General features: G+C 40.3%; 1 protein-coding gene across 4 annotated transcripts in view; it reads right to left on the reverse strand.

The window, feature by feature from the left end:
- Nucleotides 1–19,996, reverse strand: part of iqsec1b (IQ motif and Sec7 domain ArfGEF 1b) — a 214,754-nt gene that overhangs the window by 117,383 nt on the left and 77,375 nt on the right. For 3 of the 4 annotated variants that reach the window (XM_053653636.1, XM_053653637.1, XM_053653643.1), the window contains exon 3: nucleotides 4,753–4,860. The exons of the other annotated variant lie outside the window; for it this stretch is intronic. In XM_053653636.1, the coding sequence (XP_053509611.1) occupies nucleotides 4,753–4,860 (108 nt within the window). The remainder of the gene's footprint in view (nucleotides 1–4,752; nucleotides 4,861–19,996) is intronic. 4 annotated transcript variants of the gene reach the window in all.

Raw genomic sequence — 19,996 nt, forward strand, 5'->3', positions numbered from 1 at the left:
GACCGGACATTCACCTTTAGGATTTTCTGGTAGAGAGCAGAATTCGTGTTTCCCTTGTAGTAGATTTCTAAATTGTGGCAGTAATTTGATTAAGGATTAAAATAATCAGGAATGTATATTTCAGGAGATACCATGTGAACTTAACCTGATCATTTAAACTGTGTTTAATAACAATACTACTCACGGCATGTTTGGTATCACGTTTATCCATATTTCATGGTGAATCATGTGGTGATATCAAAAATATCATAGAGGTTTAGGAAACAACATTTACAATATATGTTGCAATATGTGCTCTTTCTTCACACACACACACACACACACACACACAGGTTTGCATATGAGACATTTTGCCTTTTGTTCCCATCGACTCATTCTCAGGGACCTAATGAACATACAGTTCCTTAGGGCCTGTTCACACCGGGATGTTTTTCGCAAATGGTCCGGTTTTGTGTGTTCACTCCCAGGCATTAAATGCGGGCAACGCGCTGAATGAAAGTGCAAATTCACTCCCTGACAGTAGATGGCGCTTATTGAAACACAGAAATACCCCGGTACACAAGGTGGCGCTGCACAACTTTCCGTTTCTGACACCCACTAATCACTGAGAAGAAGAAGAGATCCAGTATTTAGTCATTAAGCCATTCACACACTTTTTTGCGAACTGGCTAAAGAACGTATGCACTTTTCTGAAATGTAAGATATTTAGTGATTTGTCCACTGCAACAAATACGCCTTTAAAGCCAAATCCTTAAAGTTCTCATGTTAAGCAATATACTCTTTTTAAATAAGTAATGATTTGAATTATATCAAAATCACAGCAATAACATTCACATACTTATGGGAAGACCCAGATTATTATTTTTTAAATCTAATTTTTTTTTGGGAGGGGGTGAGTGCGTATAAGGCAACTATTGTTGTTAAATGAGTTACATAATGTTAGCTAAAAACAACAAGATAGATGCTTGCAGTTAGTTTAGTTACATCTAGGGCTGCAATTAACGATTATTTTCATAATCGATTAGTTGGCCGATTATTTGTTCAGATTAATCGATTAATCGGGGGGGGGGGGGCGACATTTTTTGATTTATTTAAAATAAAATCCACAAACTGAGTGTTACAAATACAAACTTCACAATAAAACTTTCCACAACTGTTTGTCCAATTAAGTAAGACTGAGAAGAACCCAATACAAACTCACACACCCACACCAGAATATATATTATTCATTTAGAACTGTAATTGAATTTTTTTGAATCTATAAAAAAATAAAAAATAATACATAGATACTTATATATATATATATATAAAGTGTTTTTTATATATATGTGTGTGTGTATATATATAGATATATAGATATATACAGATATATATAGTATTTATCATTACTTTTTGTGGATGCACAAAAAGCCCTGAATTCTACAGTCCTAGCAATCCCTGGTTGAGTGGTAGTACCAGTCATTCCCCAGGGATTGGTTCAAATACCAGGTTCAATTACATTTTATTGCTGGTGTGACATTTAATTTGACTCTCTGAATTAACCTTTGTTTATTTTATCCATAAGTGTGACACTTGAACTTGTCTACCACTCATAGGATTTTGCAAATTATCATTTCATTTGTAAATCAATGTAAAATAAATCCATCAATGAACGATCGTCAGCTCAGCTAACGTGATATTTGTGAATGCACGCGAATAACCGAATTGATTCATTTTCAAACATCTCATTTGAATATATTTTGATACATTTAACAAAAAAATATATAATATTTAAACATTTTTAAATCTTTCCTACGGACCCCCTGCAATTACACCACTGACCACTAGGGGTCCGCGGAAACGCTGCACTAGACGGTAGAGTACATAGTGCATAGTGTAAGTGTACAGTACGTCATTTGGGACACAACTTTAGTATTTACTCTCCGAAGCGTGTTTTCGTAACAGAAGTAACGTGATGAGTAAATGGGCTGCGCGCAGACCATCTAATCGATAATGAGATTCGCTGACAACGATTTTCATCATCGATGATTATCGATTCGTTGTTGCAGCTCTAGTTACATCATGTTAAACTTAAACAAAGTCAATGGTGTGCAATCACAAATATACTACCAAATATATATAATATTACCAAACTTCACATGTACTACCAAATATTGAGAACATCATCCTAACACTGTTGTTTAATACCATTTTCGTGGAACATCCATCCAGTGTACCATCTGTATATCTTTCATATTTAAATGAAAGGCAATGAAAAACAAAATCAGCCAAGTACTGCAGTATTACAAAGCACAAGATCTAATTAAAATAAAAAGACTGACAGAAAAAGTGAGAACACCATGTCTAGTTTAGATAATGCACATGCACTGCACAAGATAGCAAAAACATTGTACTTCATAGTGCTTCTAGTTAGGAATCATGCGCATGAGAGTGTAAAGTTAACTCGAGCAAAAAATATGCTCTGTGCATGCGTTAACAGCGCGCAATTAAAGCTGTCGATTGCTGCAAACTGTACATAAATTCTGTAACTATGCAGATGTGTGGATGTGGAAAGCACAGTAAAAATGCAGAGTTTGAGAAATAATAGAGAATACAAAGGCAATCAGACAACAAGTACAATCAGGTCCATAAACATTTGGACACTGACAAATAACTTTAGCCGTGTGGTACAGTACAATTGAGTTGAAATTAAATTAGCTTCAGGGTGTTTATACCCAAGTCTGGAGAACAGTGTAGGAATGAAAGCAGTTTTTACAGCCTGCTCCAAAAGTATTGGAAGAGCAAGGCCAATTCTTTTGTTTTTTGCTATACACTGAAGACATTTGGGTTCGAGATCAAAGGATGTGAGAGACAATAGATGTAAAATTTCAGCTTTCGCGTCCTGATATTTACATCTAGATGTGTTAGAATATTAGAACATGGCACCTTTTGTTCAAACCCAGCCATATCTCAAATGATCATAGTGGAACATGTGACTGGCAGGGGTTTCTTGTTGTCCAGGTGTTCCCTGTTAGATTGATTGTTTAAACCGGGGTCTTCAGTCTTATCCACAAAGGGCTAGTATGGCTGCAGGCTTTTATTCCAACCAAAAAGTAGGCACACCGGATAGTTGATTGGAGACCAACATGACCTCATTAAATAAGTAAAATCAGGTATGACTCCTGCTCGGTTGGAAAGAAAGCCTGCAGCCTCACTGTCCCTTTGTGGAGAAGATACAGACCCCTGGTTTATACAGTTAATAGCTCTGAATGTCTACTCTTAGTTTGAGCCCTGGGTTTCACCTGTGAAGACTGCATTTGCCGTTAAAAAGTCAACCATAAAGACCAGAGAGCTGTCTAGGGGAGAAAGCAAGCCATTCTGAAGCTCACAAAAGAGGGAAAAATCGATCAGAGCCATTGTACACAGAAAAGATGCAAACGACTCATCTGCAGTAAGAATCAGAAGGCCAGGTTGGAATTTGCAAAGAAATACAGAGATGAGTCACAAAAGTTCTGGAACCAACATTAACCTATAAGAAAGTGATGGAAAGGCCAAGAAAGAAATGATCTGCTCATGATCCAAAAGGTACAAGCTCATTAGTCAAGCATGGTGGAGGTAGTGTCATGGCTTGGGGTTTCGGAACAGGCTCACTAATCTTCATTGATGATGTACCTCATGATGTAACAGCAGAATGAATTCAGACATTTACAGAAACATTGTCTGCCAATTTACAGAGAAATGTATTCTATATAATTGAGAGAAACTTCATCATGCAGCAAGACAATGATCCAAAACACACTGCCATCACAACAAAGGACTTCATCAGGGGGAACAGTGGAAGGTTTTAGACTGGACAAGTCAATCACTAGACCTTAACCCAATTGAGCATGCATTCTCTTCCTGAAGAGGAGACTGAAGTGAGAACAACCCCCCCCCCCACCCCATTTTTTACCTGCTTATGGCTTACAGGGATTACCAAAAAGTTACAAGTCTCTCAGCTCCTTTGTTATTTGGGCTAAAAGACCCTCGGTGTGCACCATAAAAGTAGAAAACACTTCTAATTCCCCAAGCAACATATCAGCACCAGTCATTTTATAGTCCACTGCAAATTTGTCCTTGCACACAGTGCCTATGAAGGGGGGTGGGGGTGGGAGGGGACAGCCACATTTTGATCCCAAGGACCGCAAGTCAATTAAATTCTCATGTGCTCAACGCAATTACCCTGTGTGGTTTAAAACAGGCACTGCTGTTATTTCCCAGTTTCTGCAGTGTTAGCATTCATTTTATTACCAGCCCAGTAGGAATAACAAAAAGCTCATCCCTGTTTCAGATTTTACAGCAGATTAAAAAAAAAAATTAATTATTATTTCGTCCTCTTTCCAGCACATATCTGTGGAAATTCACTGACCGCATTCCAATGCAGCTCTCTATAGCGTCAACACAGTGCACCCCCTTGTGGAAAATCTTCAGCTTGTTAAACGTGCGTGAGTTACACGACATTTCCATGATAAAATGGGAAACGCACAGCCCCATCAGCAGGGCCACATGGTGGAAAGCATACAGAGCCCAAAACACAGCACAGATCAGTTATTGCCTATACACACAGACACAGCTGTCTCATGAAAACAAGACATATTGAGGAATCAGTGCAGTGCCAACTAAAATAAGACGCACCAGAGGCAGAACATTTGTATGGAATGTAGAACAGTTGAACACATGCGGCATCCGTGTGTCGTCAATGAACAGAAGTGAATAGTAAACCTTTCAATTTACCCAAGAGATGCTGACTTCCATTTGCGACAGGGGTAACTTCTTCGACCTAGAGGAGTAATATAGGTGCCTTGGTTATCTGTGACTTCTGGGGGCAAAGAAGTGTGTCGTCTTTGAAGAAAAAACAAAGAAAGAGAAGACATTTTCAGGCTTCTTATTTATTTTTTTTGGCATGCTCACATTTCATACAAAAAGTCTACCTTCAATTGATTTAAAGAATGGATAGCACGAATGGGAGGCAGTGAACATGACGATGGCGGCAACATGGAGTTCAGAGACCGCTGTGAGATTTCATCTCTGATGCGATTTAATGCTGCACAATAGACATAAAATGCTTTTGAGCTTCAAATCATCCGCAAATTGCAAAGGCACACTTCTTTAACTGGAGAGAATATGCATTAGAACAAGTGCTGACTGTCGCAGTACTGAGCTTAGAATAAATCATTACTTTCAGCTTGCACACTTGGCATCTCAAGGACTGCAAATCAAGACTGGGACCTTTGGAATGCGCATAATCATAATTGGCTGAAGCAGCTCTCATCTTCCTGCCTGCTCAAAGAGTAAGAGATAAAAGGAAGGGGAGAGGGAGCAGATACAGATGGATGGAAGCAGTACATGCACAGATAAGAGTGGATTTTGATGAGCAGACATGTGGAAATGGGGGGGTGGAAAAGAAAAGGTGACAGATGGAAGTGGGTCAAGCAGTCGCTGAGCGTCCCAAGGGTAACAGGAAGATGACTAAAACTAGACAAGTCCCCAGTGCTGCTCTGACATGCCAAAAAACAACAACAACAACTGGTTTACATGCCCAAGTGAACAAATTAGCTGTCTGAGCATCCTGCTAAAGTGGCATCCTGCCTAGAGAGCTAAAAATTGTTTAAAGTCACGACCACTAGCTACTGGATCGTCATTTAGTGCACATAGTTATAAAATAAACCAGGACTATCTCACATAGCTTAAAAAGCACTGCATGTATCTCTCCATCCGAATATCTTCACCTGATAATTGTAACTGCAAGCCTAAAGCTTTCACAGGATTCTAGGATTTTACTAAATAACACTAAAAGGGTTAATACTTTGTGCTGCCTCCCTTTGCCAAGATAACAGCTCTGAGTCTTCTCCTATAACGCCTGATGACGTTGGAGAATACATGGCGAGGGATCTGAGAGCGTTCCTCCATACAGAATCTCTCTAGATCCTTCAGATTTTGAGGTCCACGCTGGTGGACTCTCCTCTTCAGTTCATCCCACAGGTTTTCTATGGGGTTCAGGTCAGGGGACTGGGATGGTCATGGCAGGACCTTGATTTTGTGGTCAGTAAACCATTTCTGTGTTGATTTTGATGTATGTTTTGGATCATTGTCCTGCTGGAAGATCCAACCACGGCCCATTTGAATCTTTCTGTCAGAGGCAGTCAGGTTTTCATTTAATATCTGTTGATATTTGATAGAGTCCATGATGCCATGTATCCTAACAAAATGTCCAGGTCCTCTGGCAGAAAAACAGCCTCAAAACATTAAAGATCCACCTCCATATTTAACCGTGGACATGAGGTACTTTTCCATATGGCTACCTCTCTGTGTGCCAAAACCACCTCTGGTGTTTATTACCATAAAGCTCTATTTTGGTTTCATCTGACCATAGAACCCGATCCCATTTGAATGCTGTGATCCTTGGAGATTTTTTGGCCACTCGAACCATCCTCTTCACAGTGCGTTGAGACGATATAGACACTCGTCCTCTTCCAGGTCGATTCATAACATTTCCAGTTGACTGGAACTTCTTAATTATTGCCCTGATGGTGGAAATGGGCATTTTCAATGCTCGTGTATTTTCTTATAGACACGTCCCATTTTGTGAAGCTCAACAACCTTTTGCCGCACATCACAGCTATATTCCTTGGTCTTACCCATTGTTATGAATGACTAAGGGAATCTGGCCTGTGTGTTACCTCATATTTACCTCATACCCCTGTGAAACAGGAAGTCATGATTGATCAATTTCCTTTTCCTAGTCACCCAGGTGTACCAAATGGAATATTGGAATATACTTCAAATATATTTTTCTCATAGGAATTCATAGGGGTGCCAATAATTATTGCACACCTATATTTAACAAATAGTTGTTTTTTTTTTTTGATAAACCAGTGTTTTGTTCGCAGTTGTTTGATATCCAGGAGAGCAGAGTATTTTTGTGAATTATTTCAACAAAGATCAAAAGATTAAACAATAAAGGCAATTTTTCATAGCCTTACATTATTATTATTATTATTATTATTATTATTATTATTATTATTATATACACTGCCTGGCCAAAAAAAAAGGTGGCTGTTTAGATTTAAATAAACAAATACTTAAGAGCCTATGATTATATCATTATTGCAGTGTATAATATTTTTCTGACAACAAATCTTTTAACCCTAACTGATGCAGTGTGTAGCTTCTCATTTCTTAAACAACCAGGTGGGAAGACGTATCCCATGGTCATGGAAAAGATGTTACTGTGTTACAGAAGAGGTAAATTATCGGCCTGCAATAAAGCAAACAAAACAACTAAGGAGATTGCTGAAATCTCTGGAATTGGGTTAAGAACTGTCCTACGCATGATTAAAACCTGGAAGGAGAGTGGTGGACTGTCAGCTTTGAAGAAGAAATGGGGTCAGAAAAATGAATTCAAAATCTCTGATTATGATCGGAGATTGTAAAAAATTGACAGTAAAACTCATGGCTATGTTTAATACTGAAAGTAAGAGCATTTCCACATGCACAATGTGACAAGAACTTACAGGATTGCGACTAAACAGCTGTGTGGCCCCAATCAGTGAGAGTCTAATCAGATAAAAACGACTTCAATGTGCTAAGGAAGATTAAGATTGGACTGTGGAGCAATGGAAAACGGTCATGTGGTCTGATGAGTCCAGATTTACCCTAGTCCAAAGCGATGGGTGCATCAGGGTAAGAAGGGAAGTGATGCACTTGTCATGCGTAGAGCCTACTGTACAAGCCTCTGGAGGCAGTGTTATGATCTGGGGTTGCTTCAGTTGGTCAGGTCTCGGCTCAGAATCATTACGCGGCAATAAAATGAAGTCATCTGCGTACCTGAATGTACAGGTTATGCCGTCACTGGATTTTTTTCTTCCCTGATGGCACAGACATATTCCAGGATGACACTGCCAAGATTCATTTGGCTCAAATTGTATAAGATTGGTTCAGGGAGCATGAGGAATCATTTTCACACATGAATTGGCCAGCACAGAGTCCTGACCTTAACCCCATTGGGATGTGCTGGAAAAGATTTTACGGAGTGTTTCGACTCTCCAGTCCTTAATACAAGATCTCAGCCAAAAAGTAATGCAACTCTGGATGGAAATAAATGTCACGTTGCACAAGGTTGTCAAAACAATGTCATGATGAATGCACGCTGTAATCAAAGCTAAAGGTGGTGCAATAAAAACTTTTTTTTTTTGGCCAGCCAGTGTATTTTTTAAACATTGTGAGGGTGGAGAAAATTCATCAATATTCTGTATTCACAATCACTGTACTGTAAACCACCTACAAAGTAGCTGATATGGTGGTGTGCTCGGAGTTGTTTTGCACATCAGAACAATTAGGAGTCAGTTCTAGCAAGAATGGTAAGATGTGTTTGACTCCTTTGTGTTTGGTCAACCCCGAATTCACATTAGATCCATTGTAGGACTGTCACATAGTGCCTGTCCATTCAATTCCCCCCTCGCATTCTGCGCATGCAAGGTTGCCAGGATCATGGTTTTTACACCAAATTGGGCTAGTTTTCGAAAGTTGTGTATAAAAAAAGCAAGTCCGCATGTGCAGTTTTTGGAGCTATTTTAAGAGTAGTCCCTGGCCACCAAGATGTCGTTATAAAGCCAACAATCAGAATTAAATCTCACTGACTTCCACAAAACACTGCCTTTGACAAACAAAGGGAAAGTGTAAGCACAGACAATGCATCTATGATGTACAGTACAATTTCTGTTTCAAGCTATATTGTAGAGATTGGAAGAGGGAAAAGGGAATTATGGAGTAACAATGGCCAAGACTGAGGAACTGAGACTGAAGACTGAAAAATAAGACAAATGTTTCCCCCTTTTCCAATACCTGAACTTTCTAGGGTTTAGTTTCTGGTCTTTTCGTTTGGTTTTTAAGATATAGTTGGGCTGGGATTTTTGCTGGCCTGGCAACCCTGCACACATCAAGAAAACAAATGTACAGCTGTGTGAATTAAACATGAGGGATGGAGAACAGTGGAAGTTCGGCCAGACGTAACTAACAAAACTCAGTATGACAGGAGACAGCAGAGCAAGAACCAAACAGCATTATACACACACACACACACACACACACACACACACACACACACACACATACATATACACACATATATATATATATATATATATATATATACACATATATATATACACACACATATATATATATATATACACATATATATATACACACATATATATATACACACATATATATATATATATATATATATATATATATATATATATATATATATATATATACACATACACATACACACACACATACATACACACATCTCTGATGCAACTGGTGTGAATTGAACCAATTGTTAAAATACATGAAAAAGGTTCATAAACACGGTCCTGACAATCACGTAAGGTAGAAAGTTAGTGCAATCACATAAGGCAGCTAGTCCAGGAGAGCAAGAAGCATATGTAATCACTTTCCAATCATCATTACCTTTAAAATGATTTGTAACTTCTTGATTTTACACTTTGTTGTAGGCGTCAATCAGGGAAAATTGAGAGGACTGTAAAAAATGACTAAGGTGAGAAAGTGTGAAGGGGGTGGGGTTTCCAGGGTGTCAGTCAATATCAGACAGTACAAAACACCTGTGTGGCTGCCAGTCATTCTAGATTCACATCTCAACTGGCTTATGATAACTTGTGATGATTTGTAAAAGTGTACTCCAACGTTAAAATGTGGAGTTTCAAAAGGTAGTAAGATGATTTAAAAGACCATTCCTATCCAGTAATTTGATTGGATGAGTGGAAGAAGGGAAGCCAATTTCACAGGATACAGGTTTAATAGGAATGTACAAATGATAGTTGTGGGTGGGGGATTCTGGGAATCCTCTCAAACTAGGCTTATTCCATTAAACAGTTAATATTTCTTTCAAAACAAAAAGTAAAAAATATGAAACCATCTACTCTTAACTGATACTTGAATGCTGGCATTGCCAAAACAGAATAACTGCTCTGCTGCCAGTATTGCATATGGAAATGCACTTGAAATGAGTCCAGTGCTGACTGACTGAGGGCTTCATGCGAGGCTTGGTACAACGCTTACATGATGTGTTTGGGGGTGAAATTGCATTGCATACCCTTAGTGTGTAAATGAATTTTTACTGACTTTGGTGGCATGTCATCATGTACACTAGTTCTAGCTAGTCAGTATTATGTGAGCCTAACCAAACCTACACTACAAAATACAGGTTCTTCTAAGAGAGAACATTTTATAACAAAATAACATTACTGTAGTAAAAATAAGGATGCAAATAAATTACGAGGGTGACCATCACAAAGCTTTAACATTAGCATACATTGTATTAATAAAATACAGTATCGGTCACTGGAAATTTGCATCATCTTGCTGGTTCTATATTTATTTAAACAGATTTTTTATAACAAATGCGATGCAAAGTATAATGTCATTCTGGTGATCAGAAAGTAGCGTAAGTGACAGATACACAGGTAAAGGCTAACATCTTTGGCCTGTTAAAATGCCCATTTGGAAGTTAAAGGACTCTGCTCCTGTTGGTGAGTTGAGCCCATTGCTCTGACTCAATGAACTGAGAGAGAATTCCCATTAATAGGATGTAAAATTAAATCTCATGTTATTATCAGCACCTGGACGGCTTCATATAAAACCAGAGCAGTGACAAACAGGGAGTTGTAAAAAGTTATGACACACCATCTACAGTGAGGGAAAAAAGTATTTGATCCCCTGCTGATTTTGTATGTTTACCCACTGACAAAGAAATGATCATTCTATAATTTTAATGGTAGATTTATTTGAACAGTGAGAGACAGAATAACAACAAAAAAATCCAGAAAAACGCACATCAAAAATGTTATAAATTGATTTGCATTTTAATGAGGGAAATAAGTATTTGACCCCTCTGCAAAACATGACTTAGTACTTGGTTTAAAAACCCTTGTTGGCAATCACAGAGGTCAGACGTTTCTTGTAGTTGGCCACCAGGTTTGCACACATCTCAGGAGGGATTTTGTCCCACTCCTCTTTGCAGATCTTCTCCAAATCATTAAGGTTTCGAGGCTGACGTTTGGCAACTCGAACCTTCAGCTCTCTCCACAGATTTTCTATGGGATTAAGGTCTGGAGACTGGCTAGGTCACTCCAGGACCTTAATGTGCTTCTTCTTGAGCCACTCCTTTGTTGCCTTGGCCGTGTGTTTTGGGTCATTGTCATGCTGGAATACCCATCCACGACCCATTTTCAATGCCCTGGCTGAGGGAAGGAGGTTTTCACCCAAGATTTGACGGTACATGGCCCCGTCCATCGTCCCTTTGATGCGGTGAAGTTGTCCTGTCCCCTTAGCAGAAAAAAACCCCCAAAGCATAATGTTTCCACCTCCATGTTTGACGGTGGGGATGGTGTTCTTGGGGTCATAGGCAGCATTCCTCCTCCTCCAAACACGGCGAGTTGAGTTGATGCCAAAGAGCTCCATTTTGGTCTCATCTGACCTCAACGCTTTCACCCAGTTGTCCTCAGAATCATTCAGATGTTCATTGGCAAACTTCAGACGGGGATGTATATGTGTTTTCTTGAGCAGCGGACCTTGCGCGCGCTGCAGGATTTCAGTCCTTCACGGCGTAGTGTGTTACCAATTGTTTTCTTGGTGACTATGGTCCCAGCTGCCTTGAGATCATTGACAAGATCCTCCCGTGTAGTTCTGGGCTGATTCCTCACTGTTCTCATGATCAATGCAACTCCACGAGGTGAGATCTTGCATGGAGCCCCAGGCCGAGGGAGATTGACAGTTCTTTTGTGCTTCTTCCATTTGCGAATAATCGCACCAACTGTTGTCCCCTTCTCACCAAGCTGCTTGGCAATGGTCTTGTAGCCCATTCCAGACTTGTGTAGGTCTACAGTCTTGTCCCTGACATCCTTGGAGAGCTCTTTGGTCTTGGCCATGGTGGAGAGTTTGGAATCTGATTGATTGATTGCTTCTGTGGACAGGTGTCTTTTATACAGGTAACAAACTGATATTAGGAGCACTCCCTTTAAGAGTGTGCTCCTAATCTCAGCTCGTTACCTGTATAAAAGACACCTGGGAGCCAGAAATCTTTCTGATTGAGAGGGGGTCAAATACTTTTTTCCCTCATTAAAATGCAAATTAATTTATAAAATTTTTGACATGCGTTTTTCTGGATTTTTTTGTTGTTATTCTGTCTCTCACTGTTCAAATAAATCTACCATTAAAATTATAGACTGATCATTTCTTTGTCAGTGGGCAAACGTACAAAATCAGCAGGGGATCAAATACTTTTTTCCCTCACTGTATGTGGCATCTGAATCCTAAATCCAAATGGCATAAACGCACGGATTACAGATGATAAAATGAATAAGAAAACGCAAGGCATAGACCAGCTTAATCTTTAGGTTACACGATTCCATCATGACTACAATGCTCAGGGACACTCAAATGTATTTGCATTTTATTCTATAATTACTTCATCGCAACTCCGTTGACTTCAGTTGAACTGCGGTGAAATTCAAACGAGCTGCTTTAGCGTTTACTCATCAGTCTATTGTAGCAACTATTATTACCTAATAAAATCCCTTTCATTCAGAACACCGTACTCTCATATTTACTCTGAATCTCCCTTTAACGCATCAACACGTCACGTTGCAAGACCAAATGATCAAGACCCCAATGCGCAGTCCTCCATTCCATTCTTGCTTATTGAATTATTCATAAGCAAATGCTAATGCGAATGCTATTCCTATTCACTAGGAAAGTATCCAGCACTTTGTGGTATGAATTATTTACAGTTTTGTAGTTTAAAACCATTTCAAACTTTGAGATTGCGGTAACATTGCATATAATAAGCTTATACGCCCTACTTGGTAATTATTAGCATTATGCTAACTTGCACCATAAACAGAAATTTGGACATTTGGTTTACAGAGCAGCAAAAAGTACCTCCAGCAAGAACATACAGCGTATAACAATCATGCTACTCACTGATAACCCACCATGCAATTAGGTTTAGTCTTTGTGAGCATGGTCTCTGGCTGCCATAAACCTCCTGTTATCCTCCCAGAACACATTCCAGTTACATAACAGCTGTAACAAAATCATCTCACTCTCAACAAAGTCTAAAAGGTTGGCAAGCACCAAGAAACATCAAATAAACACACTAAGATGAGGACTAATTGAACCTAAATCTGGTTGTATAAGCTCCTGAAACAAAACTGAAATGGCAAAAATAATTAAAGCCTTGCTGCTATACACTAACTGCACTTAAATCATCAAAAAAAAAGACGACTTTTTAGTGTTTTAACAGTGCCATCCTAGCAGGCCAAGTACACGGGGAGGAAAAAAGATTAAGCAAACAGAGACTGATAAAAGGATAGTGAGCTTTGCTAACACACAGCATTTAATGCAACAGGATGATTACTCTTTCCCTCTTCTTTTAAATGTACAATCTGCCACAGGTGATGTAAGTCCACCTTGGAAGGCAGTTCGACAGGGGTGAATGACCCAGAGAGCAGCAGCTAAATTCTCATTACTTGTGGGCCTCTGCTTCCACCACCCTGCACTGATTTATGGAACCTTTGTAGCAATAGTATCCCATAGCTCAGGAAGACAAAGTGGCCTCTAAATAATAACTATGACACCTGAAAGAAAAACAAAAAAACTGTCATTATTTTCTGCAGAGGCATTCAGTCTTATTGATCACATGGTGCTTGGCCTAGTGTATGTCAGGTCTGGCTTGCAACCCATGCCTCGATATAATTCCCCTCCAGTTACACTTTCAGACTGAGGAGAATTTCTAACAGACTTCAGTCTATTAAAATGATTGTGTTCACTTCTTCCAAACCATGTTCTTATTACAGCCCATCAATGCATCATCAACAGTGTAAGAAGAAAGTTGGTTAATGCATCCTGAACATTATTCAGGTTCATACTGAACTCGGGGAGCTGAGATGCTCCAATCCAGCGCACATCAGCTGTCCATCTCTGTCCTGGGAGCAACGTTAGTACAGCAGATAAAAATCACCACACACAGACACAGTAAGCCTGGTGCCCTTCAGGTCCTCAAACAAAACCAAAGAAGCTTGGGTGGTTGGCGGGGGGCGGGGGAGCTGGGTCTTGGGGCGTGATGAGATAGATAACCATAGCACAAGTAGAAAAACCCTTACAAAACCCTATAAATGGGAAGGAAAAAGCCATCCACCCCAGTCACTAATTTATACCTGATCCCTTGATTAGCTACTGAACCAAATTAGATTTGTTATAGAATCAAAGTAGGCGAAATATGTGATATCTCCTTGAGCAGGACTCGCAGACCACTGCAAGTCTTTCGTAAGACATTTAAAACTATATCTGTAAAAATTTCAAAAGATACTTAAGAAAAACTGTGACTGGATGCCTTCTTGTGCGTATATGCTTCAGTGCATTGTAACATATGATGCAGTGGTGTAGTATAAGGGCAGATAAGATCTGAGCTAGGAAAGTTTTGTTGCCTTAATCCCCGTCCCAAACTTTCGAGTCTCTCTTGAACATGTTGATCTTCAGTATCAAAATCAGCACTGAGAAGGAGTAACACAACCCTGATAAGAGGCCAGTAGCAGGTCATTTACTACTTTAACCAGTGCTGTTTCTGTATTGTTATGAGGTCCAAAGTTATTGGTCCATAATTTGACAATTCACATGGGCTATGTTAGGATCCTTAACTGCGAGGTTGCAATATTTAGGGGCATATCCACTGCACATCCGTCATCAGTGGTCATTCTGTCACCGTAAATTGCCAGCGTTCAGCAAAAACAGCGGAGAATAGTTTCCCTTACTCTGTGTTTGGACCATTTAAGATGTCAACTAGTTTCAAGAGAGTTTTTTTTTTTTTTTTAAATCTACCATTCCATTCTGTTTTATTGTGTCACAGAAACAATATTTGTATCATAGTATTTATATTTTGATCCAATAATTATAGTAATAGTAGTCGTGTAATCGTCTGCATATCTGAGCATCTGCTTTGAGACATGACAAAAAATGAAACTAAAACTATGCCAATCATATATAATTCAGTTAATAAATGTTTTGCCCTGCAAGATACTGGAATGGAGGTCTCTGTTCAGTCTACAAATCAGCACATCCCTGAAGAGGAGCTTTTTTTTTTTTACTTATATAAGCCATTAATTACTGAAGTTATATAAGTAGTGTTAATTATAATTGCTTGAAACAATGGCAAATTACAACAGTAATGTTATTTATTGCTGATTTATTGAATTATTCCCGATAAATATGTTGATCAATAGTCTTTATGGTAAGCAAGGCTAGGCAACGAAAGAGAAAAACATTTAGGAACACAACATTTAGGAGATGACTGAGGGGCAGCTTAGCTCAATCAGGAGACACTGCCATCTGCTGCAGTGGAGGTTCTAGTGAGAAACTTAAACTTGTACGTCTGTCTGCTGTCAAACAAACACGGACTAAGAACTCAAAGACTGCCACACTCACAAAACACCAATTAATCTGTGATACGAACACAGGTTTACCAACAGAGATGGTTTCTAATACCTGAATATCACCTTGTCCATGTGTGCATGATGCAATACTCACTATGAGTACCACAATCAAAACAGTCCTTCCCTAGAACATCCCAAAACTGCCCTGAAAGGTGTTCAGAGATGACCACTGCCACTGGAAGGGGTGATGTTAACCATATAAAGTCTTGAGAAAGTAGCAGCAGAACAGACTTCACGGACTTTATCAGTTGACTCGTCTAGTCATTGATTCATCTAGAGAGTAGATGTTTTCTGGGCTTTTTGCTGGGATTCTGAGCTAGGCTTCAAAACTCCCAGCCAAGCAGGTCATGCTTATCTTGGCATTGACATGAATCAGGGTTGGGATGTACAAATCAGATGCAGCTTCTTTGAGACGGTCAACGCTGAGGCAGTGAGCACATAGCTGGTGCCCATCTTTGCCTTCCAAGAGATCCAGACCACGCCTGCATGAGCCTGCAGTTCTGCAGTATGGCCAGTAGTAGCTACGCACACAGTATAGCATGAACTATGATGAGCGAGAGCTGCAAATTAGTAGGAATTCAGGTAAGCGTATGCCCTAAAAAGAAAGGAATGAGTGGAGGCTATCCCCAGCTTCGGAGGACATGACACTCTGACAGTAGCCACAAGCTGCTAAACACATATTGCACCTCGATATTGCGTTTATGTAATTCAACATGCGCATAGGCACAAACACATGTTCCACACAAGAGCAGTGCTCCAGACTGCTTTCATTATTATGAAAATAAAAATAATTATTATTGTTATTATTATTATTATTATTATTACTAGAGGTACACACCTCTTGCACATCACTTCAGTGCACTCTCTGTATCAAATATTGCAAGAGGTGGCTTTTATTTTTCATATTATTTCACCGATCGCATGTGTTCACTGCGCATAACAAATAACCGAATTGCGATTTCAGTATCTGAATACAAGCACCTCAAAATGTCAAACCAGTATTCAAATACTTTTGCACACCCCTTCTTGGCATATGTGCACACGGTCACATGGTGGTATTCCAGCCCCTAGCGGTTCGGAGAGGTGAAACAAAACCTCATGCACATATTCAGTGTACCTCCGGGAAAAGAAAGAAAGAAAGAAAAAGGCTAATGACTGTTAGTCTTGAAACATGATTAAGGTTTTTTTTCTTTGCTTGGCAAATGTATTTTCTAACAGATACATCGATATCACAAAGTGTGAAAGCACACAGCTTGTGGTTTGCCTTCATCGTTTAACCTTGAATACAGAACGCCATGTCAGCATAGTGGAAACGCTAAACACACACCCATAGCAAGAGAGTGCTCCAGCCTAGTTGAAACACACACACACACACACACCTACTGTAGGATATAGATCAATGCACACACACACACACACACACACACACACACACACACACACACACACACACACACACACACACACAGAGAGAGTGCAGTGGTCAAATGAGAGAGATACTGTCCTGAGAGAACAGAGTGATAGATTTCTCCTTGACCTACACATGCCTCCTCGTGCACAAGGATCTGGATTTATGGTGGGAAAAGAAAAAAAAAACCCACAAACATTGCTGTTTCTATGGATAGAGAAGACTGTCACACACTGAATTGTTCTTATTCTATCTACCGGAAAAGATAGAAACCTTAACCACAGAACAATTCAATTCACTGGTTTCTGGCTTCATTGTTGTAGCTCCCCTAAACTTAGACAGTTAAATCTGAAATGCTTACAAACCACCACAAAAAAAAACAATAACCGCCTTTTCCGAAAGAAGAACAACACTATAATGTGGTTTTCAATGGGGGTGTATTTATTTATTTATTTATTTATTTTACATTATAACCCTGACAAATGGGAAAAATATTAAAGCCTTGTAAAATCCACGTGTTAATACCACCTTGAAAAGTAAACAGGACACACAGATATGCATTGTTTGAACAGTGTGTTCTCATATCTTGCTCACACACAAACACACTCTCGAGCAAAGCACTGCCAGCGTCAAGGCCTCAACAACAGCTGCAACAGTCACAACAGTGCCTTTGTCCTCAGAAGGTTCGAGCCGTCACTTGATGCTCTCGTCAAATCAGATCTCAGACTACAGAATACGTTATAAATGAAAACAATGATCTCTCACTTAACTGCCAAGTTCCATTTGTACCACATCACTGTTGGATTTCTCGATACGGAATGATCGGCATATGTTGATTACCAGTATGGCACAAGCTCACGGAGTCCAAGCTCACTGACTTCCATGCACAGACGTTACTGATACGAGGTGCTTAAATTTACACCAAATCAGCCATAACATTAAAACCACTGACAGGTGACGTGAATAACATTGATTGTATCATTACAATGGCACCTGTCAAGGGGTGGGATATATTAGGCAGAAAGGGAACAGCCAGTTCTCAAAGTTGATGTGTTGGAAGCAGGAAAAATTGGCAAGCATAAGTATCTGAGTGACTTTGACTAGGGCCAAATTGTGATGGCTAGACGAATGGGTGAGAGTATCTCCAAAACAGCAGGTTTTTTGGGGGTGTTCCTGGTATGCAGTGGTTCCCAGATTATGCAGTGGACAACTGGTGAACTGGTTACAGGTCATGGACGCCCAAGGTTCATTGATGTGCAGTCTGGTCTGATCCCACAGAAGAGCGACTGTAGCACAAATTGCTGACAAAGTTAAAATGCTGACTGGGATAGAAAGGTGTCAGAACACACAGTGCATCGCAGCCTGCTGCAAACGGGGCTGCATAGCCGTAGACCAGCCAGAGTGCCCATGCTGACCCCTGTCCACCACTGAAAGTGCCTACAATGGGCATGTGAGGATCAGTACTGGACCATGCTACAATGGAAGGAGGTGGCCTGGTCTGATGAATCACATTTTCTTTTACGTCATGTGGATGGCACGGTGCGTGTGTCGCTTACCTGGGGATGAGATAGCACCAGGATGCTCTATGAGAGGAAGGCATGTCGGCGGAGGCAGTGTGATGCTCTGAGGAATGTTCTGTTCACAAACCTTGGGTCCTGGCATTCATGTGGATGTTACTTTGACACGTACCACCTACCTAAACATTATTGCAGACCAAGTACACCCCTTCATGGCAACGGTATTCCCTAATGCCAGTGGGCTCTTTCAGCAGGATAATGCTCCCTGCCATGCTGCAAAAATTGTTCAGGAATGGTTTGAGGAACATGCCAGAGCCATATCTCCCTGCAGTTCTCACCTGGTTTCTCACTGAAGCTAAGCAAGGTTGAGCCTGGCCAGTATCTGAATGGGAGACCTCCTGGGGAAAACTAAGGTTTCTGCTGGTAGTGGTATTAGTGAAGCCAGCAGGGGGCGCTCACCCTATGGTCTGTGTGGGTCCTAATGCCCAGGGACACTATACTGTAAACACAGCACCGTCTTTCGGATGAGACGTTAAACCGAGGTCCTGACTCAATGTGGTCATTAAAAATCCCAGGACACTTCTGGTAAAGAGGCACAATATAACCCCGGTGTCCTGATGAAATTCCCCCACTTGCCCTTCTCTATCACCTCTAATAATCCATCCATCTTCAACCGCTTACTCCTTTTCAGGGTCACGGGGAACCTGGAGCCTATCCCAGGGAGCATTGGGTACAAGGCGAGGTACACCCTGGACAGGGTCCCCTAATAATCCCCATCCCTGAATTGGCTGCATCACTCTCTCCTCTCTACTAATAGCTGGTGTGTGGTGAGCGTTCGGGTGCACCATGGCTGCCGTCGCATCATCCAGGTGGATGCTACACACTGGTGCTGGTTGAGGAGATTCCCCCTATACACTGTAAAAGTGATTTGAGTGTCTAGAAAAAGCGCTATATAAATGTAAGGAATGAATTAACGACAAGTGTTCAAGGTCTTGACCCCAAATTCCCCAGATCTCAATCCGATCAAGCATCTGTAGCCCCAAGTCAGATCCATGGAGGCCCCATCTTGCAACTTACAGGATTTAAAGGGTCTTGGTTCCAGATACCACAGCACACCTTCAGAGGTCTTGCGGAGTCCATGTCTCAACGAGTCAGAGCTGTTTTGGTGGCACAAGGGGGACCTACACAATATTAGGTGTGGTTTTAATGCTGTGGCTGAACAGTGTATATTTGGATGTTCAAAAACATCACCTGCAAACCATGCACTCATGGTGCAATCCAAAACTCTACCCGTCATATACAAACTGATGACACTGCAGTGAGTTTTTAATATACAGCAGTCCATTCAGTTTTATGTCTAGAATGGAATAAGCAAAAAGTGTCTAGAGAAAGTTCAGTTACTCTTAAGCTGATAATTTCCACTCATCTCTGCGTGATGTTGTATTACAGTCAGTAAAGTGTACACACACACAAAATGCCCTTTCCCCCTAATTAACTCTCTCTCACTTTATAGCCCTGCCCTCTCAAACTAATAA

The sequence above is a fragment of the Ictalurus furcatus genome, chromosome 21 (assembly GCF_023375685.1).
Source record: "Ictalurus furcatus strain D&B chromosome 21, Billie_1.0, whole genome shotgun sequence".
In the NCBI taxonomy this organism is placed as follows: Eukaryota; Metazoa; Chordata; class Actinopteri; order Siluriformes; family Ictaluridae; genus Ictalurus; species Ictalurus furcatus.